This window comes from Anopheles aquasalis, chromosome 3 (assembly GCF_943734665.1).
Source record: "Anopheles aquasalis chromosome 3, idAnoAquaMG_Q_19, whole genome shotgun sequence".
NCBI lineage: Eukaryota > Metazoa > Arthropoda > Insecta > Diptera > Culicidae > Anopheles > Anopheles aquasalis.
In genome coordinates this window covers 49,068,549-49,081,048 of record NC_064878.1, presented here as the reverse complement: position 1 = coordinate 49,081,048, position 12,500 = coordinate 49,068,549, and the positions used below count along the sequence as shown (strand labels likewise).

Genomic DNA, 12,500 nt, shown 5'->3' with positions numbered 1-12,500 from the left:
CCGGTCCGCTTGATCACCAGCAGCTGGTGCACACAACGGTGGATGTGGAGCCGAGGGCATTGCAAGACCAAAGGTGGAACAATAGCAGCAGTGATGAGCAGCCAGAGGAAGAAGCAGAAGTGGAAGAGAAGGGTGGTATTACTCAGGAGAGCGATCTATGTCAACAGCAGGAAGCCACAGCAACCGAATGCAGCTCACAGAATGTACTTAGTGAAAGCCTACCGAACAATAACAGCAGTACAATCGGATCAGAACCATCCGGCAGCAGCACTCCGAAGGTAGCAAAACTAGAGGAGAATCCGGAACGATCTAAACCGGCAGCTCCCGAAGGAACTCTTTCGATACGGAACTTTCTCTCTAAGAAAACGCTACTAGGAAAGTTCAATCGATCTGGTTCGAATCTGGACCGCAGTCCGACTACGCCAACTGAGAATGTACCCTTAGCTGCTGGCCCATCAGAGGTGGTCTGTCCAGATGGTGATGACGCCGGCGCACGAACGAACACAGTGCCGGAGCTTGGAGGGAGTTCTTCAGCGTTCGTGATGGGCAAGAGTAAGATTAACGAATTGTACGATAAGCTGAACATGAACAAGGCCAAGTACGGATTGATAAAGGCGAAGAAGCTGGACCTGCGCAACATGCTCGGTGTCGGTAGTCGCGACGCAGGAGAGCGATCGGTACCGGCAATGCTAAATGATCCAACGACCGTGGCTATTGGTCAGCCGGCCCCGTGCGTGGACGACGCATGTGGTAGTGAAACGGAGATTGATCAACACGATCGTTCGGGAGCGTCACAGCCGCCGCAAAATGAACCGTTGGAGGTGAGTGTCATCGATGTGGACCCGTCCGATGCGTACGAGTTTTCTTTCGATGAATCATTCCCCAAATCCGACGATATGATACCGGGGATGATCAGCGAGGAAGATGAAGAAAAGGAAAACATACTAGATACACCTGCCGGCGCGACAGTGGCGGCCCCGGACCATCCTTATGCCTATGACGTGTATCTGAATCCAGTGAAACCGCGCACAGCGCGAATGGGTATCGGTCGAATTGGGCGCAGCTCCAGCGAGAATCCGCGGGCCACCGGCCGACGCTACAATCTGATGGAGATTGGGCGCAGCTTTAGCGAGATGAACGATGACGATGATGGGTTCGCGATCAGCGAAGGTAACAACAGTTGCCCGAACCCCTCGTCACTTAACACCAGTTCGAGCATTAACAACAGCAGCAGCATCAACAATCTCACACGTTCCGTCCCCGTCAGTCCAATACCGCGGACTGCGAGTAAGTTAAGCATCCAGCAAGATCATCTGATCGGCTCACAAGCACACCAGCAGCAACAGCAGCAGCAGCATCATCACCCACCACAGCAACCTAACTTTATGGAGCATTCCACGAGGCGTCGCAGCACGATGCTCGTAAAGGACAGCTCCCTGCAGTCCGACTCTAGTCGTTGTTCGAGCGTGGAAAGTTTGCTGAATGCTCGCAAGCCGGATCCGGAAAAGATACTGCTCAATCTAGGCTTTGGCCCTGCGCCGCACAGTACTGATGTTCTATCTAAAATACCAAAACGGTAGGTTCGGTGCGAGGAATTTGTGACTCACATCACGTGCTTTTTCATCCCTTATCTCTTCTGATTCTGTATAGGTTTCTAAAACCATCCCAGGTACGAGGGGTCGATACGGAAGCGTTCCTTCGTCAGCAACAGCTCTCCATGCACATCCATGAGAACAGCGTACTGGGCTATCGAGGGCTAGTAGGTAAGCAGGACAAACCATTGATACAGTATCATCTGGTATTGGGCACACACTCTTCATAATCTGATCGAAGCTTTGAGGGTTCGATTAGCTAAACGGTGATCTACCAGGCGTCTAGAACTCACAATTTGTTATTTCTTCCATCTTTCCTCTCTTCGCTGATCATTGATCGCGATCGTCGAACCCATCGAACGTCTCGATCGCTCATCATATTCTCCATTTAAGCCGATTACGAAAAACTACACATTCTGCAGCGCTTTCAAACGCGCCCCATGTAATAACAACAACCATCAGCGTGTAAACTGACTCAGCGTTATCGGGATGCAAATATCATCTTTATCTCATTTCACCCAATGTGACCAAAATGTAGCAAAAATGTTGTGGAAAAGGTGTATAGATTCGGTTTCGGATTTCACATTAGGGCTTCTGCTGTGCTGTGCTGATCATCGATCGCTGTTTCCGTAGCCACCCATCGCGAACGTTTACAGCGTGCGCCGGCTCACAACTAACCAAGTCATGTTTGTAGTCTATTAGCACACCTTCTTCACACTGTGTATGGCACATATCATCACCGGGCGGGGAGAGAATATAAATAAAAATATACCATCGGTCATCTGGCTGGTTCGGGTGGTGATGGTGGCCTTCATTGTGCAGTGGCATAGCAACAGGTGGCAGAGCTGGGAAAATAGTAAGCAGTGTAAAGACTTTCTTTGGTTGTGCTTGAAGCTTCGTTTTTTTACCTACCTTGTGTAGCAATAGAACTTCTGCGTGTTGCTTGTTTCATTTGTAATCTAATATTACGCTTTTGCTGTTATCGTTTTGTTGTTAAATTGTTCGGTCTTTTACTAGGTATTGCAGCATTATTTACGTTATCTAATATCTTACTAAACAGTAGTTAGTAAAGTAAAACTAGCTTAATTAATTAACTTTTTACTTGAACTGCACAACACTTTTATCAATTCCATGCACTATTGTATCTTTGATACCCTTTATACTATGTCGAATGTATTAGGTTTTGAGCTTTTGAACCGTCCACATCACGTTGCATTTTCTAATTCTTCTCTTCCTTCTTTTCTCAGGCAATCCACACATTCCACCCTCAATGATAGTGGCGAAAATAATGGAACGGTTTCAGGAGAACGATACGAAAACGCGCCTCAACGCCACCGGAGTCTCGCTGCCACTCTCGGATAGCCGTAACTCGTCGGGTCCACCGTCACCCGTCCCCATGATGACACGGCACGGCTCTCTAGCGACGACCGATGTTGGGGGGCGCCTGAAGTTTTAGCTTTCCACGCCACCACGCATGCCATGTTTACCGGATCGGCAATTTTCGGCATCGGCCTCAAGTGATAACTTATGTTTAATGTGTTAGGAGAGGGTATTGTAATGTAGCGATGGAACCGTACAAGAGCATATGAGATTTCTGCAAACGGAAGGACTGATCGGGAAGGTTCGAGAACTGGCGAAGGAGAGCCCCCTTTCCTTAACCCCTTGTCCTTTAGCACTTACTTAAATGGCACCTTAGAACACTCACTCACTCTCTAATCTGGGTCCAAATCAGCAACCTTTCAAATCACCGTACTATTGTACCCGTTTTTTACATATCGACACAAGTTTTCGGATGACCTTTTACAACGAGAGCACAGACTATTATTCTATTTTGGGTTTCTACGTTGACACTTTTCCTACCTAGAACCGCAAATCTACTTAAAGTCTTTCTATCGCTTTCTAAGGCACACGAGCACGCTTTTCCTTGTTTTTTAAGGATAGAATTAAGAGATGTTTAACGCTCATTTGGCCTTTCCAAATAGTGATCGTGAAGAAAGGATGTGAAATGTGAAAGATGATTGCAATTGAACAACACACGATAGGGCGATTGAGCATTTTATATCTTGTCCTGTTCATCTTTTCTACAATCACGAGCTTACCTTCTAAATCAAAATTTCCATTGTGTGATGTGTCGTCGCTTTGTCGCGTAATCTTAGCTTCTATCTTCTAAGTTTTCGAATGATGTAAGATATTAGAAAACATACCGCACTATGGCGCATGGTGGCTAAATTATGACCTAAGCATATCCGAACTCTTATACCAAGGATGTAGCATTCGCAGCAATCAACAATCTGAACCAGCAATGGAATAGCGGTAGTATCAGTATCAACAATCGCAATCACAAGCATTAGTGCTGGCTACAAGCTTGTTTGCTAAAAAATTAGAAAATCGACCCAAAATTGCCATTCAATCGGTGATGCTGGTGGATTTTATATATTTTTCAAACGAAACACGTGAGCCAGAGGCATTTTACACTTGTTCAGGATAGGATGGACCTTTACAAAGGGTTCGTAGCCAATCTTTTCGTAAACTTTGTTATCGAATCTCTATTTCTGCGGCACTGGAGAAGCAAAAGCGCACTTGTTAGATAAATAGAAACGTCAAAATGGCATTTCACTGGGAGTCCTTGTTATATTTCATTACATCCGACCACATCATGCATCAAATCTTATTCTACATGACCATGCAGCTGCGTAGCGATTTTGAAGATTTCAGATAGAGCCTCAAGTATGTCCAATAGCTATTACTGTTAACTACTGTGGCCACGCGATACCATCTGCTCTGCTAAAGCGATGCATCCACTACAAGACACAGAACACAGATAACTAAGGCAGTCGCCGTATGTACTCCGGTACTACCAAGCTACACAAGATAGCCAGGAGTCAGATCGTGTTCATGCCTTGGAGCGCATGGCAGCATTACGAACGGTGTCGTCGTCTGCTTCAATTCTGTTGAGTGTGTCTTTCCAGGAACGTAACGTTGAAAACGTTTTAAAATAATTGCCAACAAACCGTGCAGCCGTTATCGGTCGTCGCGCATCATATTCTTTCGTCGATGATAAACGAAGGTGAACGCAAACTGATGTAGTGAGTGAGCACCTGAGTTGCAGGTAGCTGTATTTTGCATTCGTGGACCAGCCTGTTTGCTAAAATGCATAAATCGATTGTTATCAACCGAATGGTTTTGACTGTAGTTACTTTGATACTTGCTAGTGAGCTCGCGAATTCTGCAATCGGTACGTATCAAAGGGAGATCTTTAGTGAAAAAGATAGGAAGATAAGCTTGGTTAGTCTAAGGCTTTGCGATGGTTATTTTCAAGTGTTCGGATTGGATTGTGTAATCACTAGTGCTCTTGGGAAAGTGATTACTACTTGTTAGAATCCATACGCTGATAATCAATCCTACCACTTATTCAAACCATGGATCATTGCATGTTTTAAGGCGATTTTCGCTGTAGTCCAACTAATTATGGTTTTTAATTAATTGAAGAAAAAAGCGACATCTTCGTTGATTCCACTACACTATACATTACTTCCAGTTACCGATCATGACCGGGTAGTGACGTGTTACATCTCAACATGGGCCGTGTATCGTCCAGGATTTGCGTCCTACAACCTAGAGGCGTTCGATGCTACGCTCTGCACACATGCTATCTACGCCTTTGCTGGTCTGGACGAACAAAATAACACTATAAAATCGCTTGGTATGCTGAATTGTGATACTGGCTTCGTTGGCACAATTGGTTTTAAATACTTTTCTGTTCACAGACCCTTGGCAAGATTTAAGAGAAGATTACGGTAAAGGAGGATACGAACGCCTCACAAGCATGCGGAAATCAAATCCACACCTAAAGGTGCTGCTAGCTATCGGCGGATGGGAGGAGGGATCAGAGAAATACTCAAACTTCACAAACAACGCTACCAACCGGCAAGAGTTTGTAATTAATGCCTTGGATTACGTTAGGTAGGTCGTTAGGTCCCCAAATATAGCAGCATAGCATATCGGGTTGCTCGGTGTAATCTAACTGTTGTTCTTTCCATTCTAGGCAGTATGATTTCGATGGCCTCGATCTGGACTGGGAGTATCCAACGCAGCGTGGAGGAGATCCAGTCGATCGAGGAAACTTTGTGGCCCTGGTTCAGGAGTTGAGCACACTGTTCAAGAAACACAACCTGCTGCTCACGTCTGCCTTTGCGGCCAGTAAAACAGTGATTGACGAAGCATATGACATCCCAGCGCTCTCAAACTATCTCGACTTTCTACACATCATGTGCTACGATTACCACGGAACTTGGGACGGTAAAGTCGGTCCAAATGCGCCCCTTGCGAGCTCCGATTTTTTGAGCGTCGAGTACACGATCAAGCATCTTCTGAACCTTGGTGCACCAGCTAACAAAATAGTGCTGGGGTTGCCTTTCTATGGGCGCACCTTCGTCAGCCGTATCGTTGGAGCAGGCATGGGAGACGATGCCGAAGAAGTTGGCTTCCCTGGTCCGGCCACCAAGGAGAACGGTTTCATGGGCTACAACGAGTTCTGCGAGGAGCTGAAGCGCAATCCGAACGACTGGAGGCTGACCTGGGATGCTGTCTCTGCCGAGATGGTGGCCACCAAATCGAATGACACCGCATCGCAGGTGGTCGTGTACGATAGTACGCGATCGATCGCCACCAAGGTACGGTTCGCGATGCGCCACAACTTGGCGGGACTGTTGGCGTGGTCAATCGATACAGATGATTTTAATGGCTTATGCAAACCAGAATTGGATACATATGAAGATTTCATCATAAAGGGAAATATATCGCGCTTCACAATTCCGCCACCGGTCAGTGGTAAGTACCCGTTGCTTAAAACCATCAACAACGCGATCGTGGTAGCGTCTGAGGAGCTTGCCCAGGAAAATGTCACTCCGGATGTTCCAGAAGATGTTACGGCAGATGAAACAGAACCGTATGACCCATCAGCTGCACGGTCCTTAGACGCTACGACATCAGTCGCACACCTTATCGTGCTAATTAGTTTTCTCAAGGTTATTGCGACCTCTTTTCAATCCTTGAATTTTTGAATAAAATCTTAACAAAGCAGTTAAAATAATGATTATTTTTAAATAAAAAATATCACAAATAGCAACATGATTCACATAAGAAAATGAATCATCAGTCGTTCTAATTCTCTGTGCATTCTTTCTACTCTGAAGTACTAAACAAAGAGCAGCATACTAGAATCCATGTGATCCATAGCTGCAGTACCTTGAGCAACATTCACTCCGCTCTTGGGGCACGATAAATGTCAGTGGAGAGAACTAAGTTCGCTTAGCGTACTATGGGAGCTTCTCTCACGCTCTCGATCGATCCTCACGCATTCGTCTCCATCTTTCGGCGTCTTGTGGTCGTGAAAGGTTGATCGTGGCGGGGTTGACGCGCCCGCCAACTTTGATACTTTACACAGGAGAAGCAACATAGAGAGCGACGGTTTTGTTTCTCTCGTCTTGAGCAGCTCACGGCTATAGGTTTCTTTTGCTTGGGACTTACCTTGCACGGCACTAACGTTCGTCGCTGCATTTTACGAGCAGCGTTTGTGGAGTCGGTACGTCGGTCGCTCTGCGAGAGGTTCGTCGCTTGGCAGCGTTGATGTCGTGGCGCTTTTTTTTTCGTGCCTTTCACACACGGCGGTTACAATAAAAGCAAAGCAGCGGCCACACACACCAACACCACTCGCCGTCGTCCTCTGACATTTTAACGCGATCGTGAACGTGATTTTCGGGCAAGTACGATCAAGAACCAGGGTTTGGTGTGCCCTAGGGTTTGTACCTGAAACTCTTGCCAACGGTGTTTAGCACCTCTTCGCCACCGCAGCCAGTGTTGCATGCTGCTGCTGATTATGAAAGTGCTGTCGGTGGTGGTCGCCTGGTGAAAACGTGAACCGAGTGTAAATACAGAACCACACAAACGATCGCATATTCGTGGTGCGAAATAGTTGAGACGAAACAAGTGTATTTCCTGAAACCAAGCGCTACCGTTAAAAAGTGTGTCAAAATATAGCAAAATGCGGCTTGTGTGCAGAGTTCCGATTGATGCGTTTTCGAGGCGATTGTTGGTCATTTCGCTGCCAGTATTGCTACTGATTGGCTCCAGCAGTGGCGCCACAGGTATGTATGCTATGCCAATGGGCCATAGAAAATCATATCTACATATCAAGCTCACTTCCAAGCAGGAATGGGAGAAGATATTGTGCGCGCGTCGCTGATATAATGACAATATAAAGCCGATTGACGGTTACGGCTTCTGGAAAGCGAGGAAAGAGAGAACGGGTTCTGGGTTCTATAGGATGGGTCTATTAAGCCTGTTTTCTTGTTCGTTCCACTCTTCTTTGGACTGCAGTTGAGTATCATCCCATTGGATCGCTTGTGCGTGAAGCATGGGTGGCCTTGGAATGGAAATCGTTGAGATCATTCACCATGTGAAACGTTCTCGCTGGACTTCCTGTCTCAACACGGTCCAATCCAATGGCATTCAATAAAAGCCAAGTCTCTATAAGAACTCTGTTAACCTCTCTTTGGACACAATCCACTATGAAACGCTCTTAGAACGGTACTAATAATGTGCTACCATAGTTATGGCAACATATTATCATACTTATTGAGATTTTACTATCCGGGATTCCCCACGGCAACTTTACTTACTTCATCGCTCGATGTTGGCGCAACCAGCGTTAGATTGATTTATCCTTCGTACACTAGCATTACTAGGCTTAGGCAGCATTAATTGGCCGATAGATTGTCGATTAGTACTGGCTACAAATGCTTCCTTGTTAGCAACAGATCACCGCTAGCGCATGCCACAAAGAACCTTTCGCTCAGTGCTACAGTAAACGCGTGAGTAATGTGTGTATCTTGTTTGTAAAGTGAAGGCGTACATTTTGGAGCAAACGGCTCGATCAAACACACAGAGAATGGAAGGCGATGGCACAGAAGGTGTTAATTGTTTCATCAAATTTTCGGTTACCGACAGAACCGGTTTCGAAGAGCAGTAAAGAGCTGCATATTCTGTTTTACGTAACAACTTGAAATTATTTTACTTTTTTTGTATTAAATTCAACAAATTTGGTTTGCCAGCGTATCTTGCATACCAACAGAAGGTTGTTTGATGTGGAAACCTACCGGCATCCTAAACAAACGCGAAAACGATAACAGGACACAATGAAAAAATATTACAAACTCGCAGCGGCGATATCGAGACTTGTTTTATGTTATCCAGCAAACAAAGCATCCACCCAAAATATGTTGCCTCAGCAGGGGACGCATGGCACTCATGAAGTGTGCCTGAAACAATGTCAATACACAGCGGGCGGGAGCCTTTCATGAATGGGACATAACTGTTCGCTATTAGTCAACATTTGATAATGGCGCACAAACAGGGCATCGATGACACCCACTTCAAACGTGTCTAGTTAAGGAACATGTACTAGCCGGCGGGTAACGGTATGGAGACTGTTTTTTCCAGGAAAATTATCACCATAAACGCTGGCATTGTGGTGCAGGTGTTGAGACATTTAGTCACATGTTGAAACGTAACATAAATGATCGATAATTAGAAAGTCTTGGAGTGGCGACAATACTTGGCCTAGAGCAAGCGACCGATGTGAAGATCGCAGTAACTAAGATCTTGAACAACTTGTCGTCATTTCTTGTCGTTAATGAAAATGGCACCAACGGCAATAGTTAGCAGTGCTGTGAATTTTCAATTGTTAGAAATTATAAATAATTAAGGATAAATAATCGCACAGATCGAGACGGAAGCTTCCGGCTTTAAGCGGATAGAGCATGGTGGTTGGTGAGCAAGTTATGTTCGAAATGCTCGCGGCATTCCGTACACAAGCTCCAACCAAACGATCGCGTATAAACATCGCGATCATGAGGTTATCGGTACAGCGAAACCCTTTCTATTAAACACCGGTTACGATACGGCCGGATATGATTCAGTACACGCTTGCAGCTATGTTGAACAGCTCCCACAGAGCTTCCTGATTGCGGCGCCACGCGTTACTCGTGTGGGGGTCAAACTGGACAACACTCCGCTTAAAATAGCTATCCACCGACAATCCAACGGTATGCCTCTATCGGTAGTACCCCGGCGAAATTCGACCATCCATTCAGTTCGTTGGAGCGTGACTCATTCCAGGGTGGATATGTTCGTTGTTCGGTCGCGTTTTTGTCGGCGGCACCTAAGTTCGTTCATTTTTGCCAGGTCGCTCCAGGCCAACTGCCTTTCATGTCGTTACGATAACGCGTATCTCTATTCCGGGGCTGTGGTGGCTTCATGTTTTCGGCAAACACTAATTGACCCGCTTGCACACCCGCTTACTACTACTCATCCACCAGTTACCGATCACGATCGAGTGGTAACGTGCTACATCTCAACCTGGGCCGTTTACCGGGACGGAACCGCGTCCTACGGGCTGGATGCGTTCGATCCGACACTCTGCACTCACGCTATCTACGCTTTCGCCGGGTTGGACGAGCAGAACAATGCCATTAAGTCATTGGGTAAGTTGGTTGGTTTGTCTTGTGTCAATAGAGCGGATAATGTATAACGTTTTCGTTCACACAGATGCATGGCAGGACCTGAAGGACAACTATGGTAAGGGAGGCTACGAGAAGCTGGTGGGTATGCGAGCGGCCAATCCACACCTGAAGGTGCTCTTGGCCATCGGTGGTTGGAATGAGGGCTCGGAGAAGTACTCCAACCTAGCCGCTAACCCCGAAAGACGGCAAGCGTTCGTTAAAAACGCCCTGGACTTTATCAAGTAAGCTCACTTGAGCAACGCATGACAGACCGATCTCTTTACGACCCCGTGTTTCTCCCATTCTCCCAAGGCAATACGGTTTCGATGGGCTCGATCTGGACTGGGAGTACCCGACGCAGCGCGGTGGCAAACCGATCGATCGCGAAAACTTTGTCGCCCTGGTCCGCGAACTGAGCCAACTGTTCAAGCGCAACAATCTGCTGCTCACGTCGGCCATCGGCGCTGGTAAGGATACGATCGATTCGGCGTACGATGTGAAGGCACTGTCCAAGTATCTGGACTTTCTGCACGTCATGTGCTACGACTACAACGGGAGCTGGAACCGGCAGGTCGGTCCGAATGCGCCCCTCACTAGCAAGGACTTCCTGAACGTTGAGTATTCGATCGAGCATCTGCTTAACCTCGGTGCACCGGCCAGCAAGCTCGTCCTCGGACTGCCCTTCTACGGACGCACGTTCGTCAGTGCGATGGCCCGAGCCCGGTTGGGTGATGTAGCGAACGAGGTCGGTTTCCCCGGACCGGCCACCAAGGAGAACGGTTTCATGGGCTACAACGAGATCTGTGAGGAGCTGAAGCGCAATTCGGCCGACTGGACGCTGACCTGGGACGTGGCCGCGGCCGAAATGGTGGCCACCAAATCGAATGACACCGCATCGCAGGTGGTCGTGTACGATAGTACGCGATCGATCGCCAACAAGGTACGGTTTGCGGTACGTCAGAAGCTGGCCGGTTTGATGGTGTGGTCCGTCGATACGGATGATTTTAACGGGCTGTGTGCACCGGAGACGGACACGTACGTCGATTTCGGTGATCGGGAAAAGGTGGAGCTGACGATTCCGCCACCGGTCAATGGCAAGTACCCGCTACTGAAGACGATCAGCAACGCGATCATCGTCGCGCTGGATGAACTCACGCAGGAGAACGTCATTCCGGATGTGCAGGAAGTGAGCAAACCTGGTGCCGGTTCTTCGACCGGTTCCTCGGCTGCTAGGATGGCCCAGCTATCGGGTATCACGTTCGGTGTCGTGCTGCTGCTGCTACTGGGAACCGCGGCTTCTGCTGCGACTTACAGCTTTTAAGCTGCTATTTAACAAATTCGTTTAGCGTTTAGAATCAGCCTTGAGAAGCAGAAAAGTGTGGTAAATATGATGTAATTAAAGTGAGAAGTTTTAACATAACTGACAAATCAGCGTAAAAGGACCCCCAAAGCTATCCGAAATGATAACATATCCCAACAACTACTGAAAGTAAGTTTCTTTTCTTGTTTTATTATTCCTCGAATTGATTGCGCGCTGTATACGGTTAGGTTTTGTTTTTTTCCGTTAACAAAGTTTAATACAATTACATACAGTCCAATAGTTCAACCTTCCACGCGGTTCGATTACTTGTAGCAGCTACGCCTCGATTAGAATGCATCCTTACGCGATAATACGATTAATACGATCCGATTGTGGTTGCTTTGATTTGCTCGCTACGTTACGCGACGCGACGACGAGCAGTAAGCGCTGTAAGCTTATCCTCCTCCTCTGTACACTGAATTCACGACATCTCAACTGTTGGGGGCGCCTATTCTTATATGTATTTTGAAATTTGGAAGCATTTTGGCTGAAATCGGGTTGAAGACTGTGATTGGTTGTCTATGGTGTGTTCCTACCATGTCTATAGCCCTAGCAGAGGCGCAAACGCACCCACAGTACCTCTTAACGGCTACACGTTGCACGATACGATGGACATGAGTAGAACGGAACGTGACTGGCCTTCACCGGCACCGGCAGTTTGCAGTCTTTCTCCTTCCCGCAGAACTTAATGCTAACAGAGATTGGCTACCTTTTTTTTGCTACTAATCTAACGCGCACTTTTCCTACGGGACAACATTCTTAACGGGGCACTAGATAATATTACGCCTAAACTATGCACTCTCGGGTATGCATGAGAGTATATTGGAGGGAGGAAGGTGTAGTGAGGCTGTGATCGGCGAAAAATGATTCACCTAACTGGCTCCTGAAATCGCGGGAAAGCACTACTGACCGTCAGCCCGTCAGCTGCTTTCAATGGAAATCTATACAACGATCATACAAGGATCATGGCATGGCCATCGATGTCAC

The 12,500-nt window shown here is 47.0% G+C and overlaps 4 protein-coding genes across 10 annotated transcripts in view; 3 read left to right on the top strand and 1 right to left on the bottom strand.

Annotated features, from left to right (window-relative positions):
- Positions 1 to 4,267, top strand: part of LOC126574296 (uncharacterized) — a 9,128-nt gene extending 4,861 nt beyond the window's left edge. For 3 of the 4 annotated variants that reach the window (XM_050234418.1, XM_050234420.1, XM_050234419.1), the window contains 3 exons: positions 1 to 1,576; positions 1,651 to 1,763; positions 2,840 to 4,267. The exon at positions 1 to 1,576 is cut by the window's left edge and continues 192 nt beyond it. In XM_050234418.1, coding sequence (XP_050090375.1) covers positions 1 to 1,576; positions 1,651 to 1,763; positions 2,840 to 3,048 — 1,898 coding nt within the window. In that variant the 3' untranslated portion in view covers positions 3,049 to 4,267. Of the gene's footprint in view, positions 1,577 to 1,650; positions 1,764 to 1,985; positions 2,449 to 2,839 lie in introns of all 4 variants that reach the window. The other variant, XR_007608217.1, reaches the window with a different exon arrangement.
- A 227-nt stretch (positions 4,268 to 4,494) lies between these two features.
- On the top strand, positions 4,495 to 6,678 carry LOC126574297 (probable chitinase 2). The gene is made up of 4 exons (XM_050234421.1): positions 4,495 to 4,827; positions 5,131 to 5,295; positions 5,360 to 5,555; positions 5,638 to 6,678. The coding sequence occupies exons 1-4, from the start codon at positions 4,743 to 4,745 to the stop codon at positions 6,653 to 6,655; spliced, it is 1,464 nt and encodes a 487-aa protein (XP_050090378.1). The 5' UTR covers positions 4,495 to 4,742; the 3' UTR covers positions 6,656 to 6,678.
- Positions 6,679 to 7,142: 464 nt separating this feature from the next.
- Positions 7,143 to 11,567, top strand: LOC126574592 (probable chitinase 2). Its single transcript, XM_050234870.1, has 4 exons — positions 7,143 to 7,738; positions 9,971 to 10,135; positions 10,200 to 10,395; positions 10,466 to 11,567. The coding sequence occupies exons 1-4, from the start codon at positions 7,636 to 7,638 to the stop codon at positions 11,472 to 11,474; spliced, it is 1,473 nt and encodes a 490-aa protein (XP_050090827.1). The 5' UTR covers positions 7,143 to 7,635; the 3' UTR covers positions 11,475 to 11,567.
- A 184-nt stretch (positions 11,568 to 11,751) lies between these two features.
- The window catches only part of LOC126574749 (AT-rich interactive domain-containing protein 1A), a 14,850-nt gene continuing 14,101 nt past the window's right edge, over positions 11,752 to 12,500 (bottom strand). For all 4 annotated transcript variants that reach the window (XM_050235095.1, XM_050235097.1, XM_050235096.1 and 1 more), the window contains one exon: positions 11,752 to 12,500. This exon is cut by the window's right edge. The gene's annotated coding sequence lies outside the window, so the exon portion shown is untranslated.

What these genes read in the sequence shown, in the direction of transcription:
- LOC126574297 (XM_050234421.1), top strand. Translation starts at nt 4,743, where the DNA reads ATGCATAAATCGATTGTTATCAACCGAATGGTTTTGACTGTAGTTACT. An exon ending in TAACACTATAAAATCGCTTG is followed by an intron (nt 5,296 to 5,359) that starts GTATGCTGAATT and finishes TTCTGTTCACAG; the next exon opens with ACCCTTGGCAAGATTTAAGA. An exon ending in AATGCCTTGGATTACGTTAG is followed by an intron (nt 5,556 to 5,637) that starts GTAGGTCGTTAG and finishes TTTCCATTCTAG; the next exon opens with GCAGTATGATTTCGATGGCC.
- LOC126574592 (XM_050234870.1), top strand. Translation starts at nt 7,636, where the DNA reads ATGCGGCTTGTGTGCAGAGTTCCGATTGATGCGTTTTCGAGGCGATTG. An exon ending in CAATGCCATTAAGTCATTGG is followed by an intron (nt 10,136 to 10,199) that starts GTAAGTTGGTTG and finishes TCGTTCACACAG; the next exon opens with ATGCATGGCAGGACCTGAAG. An exon ending in AACGCCCTGGACTTTATCAA is followed by an intron (nt 10,396 to 10,465) that starts GTAAGCTCACTT and finishes CATTCTCCCAAG; the next exon opens with GCAATACGGTTTCGATGGGC.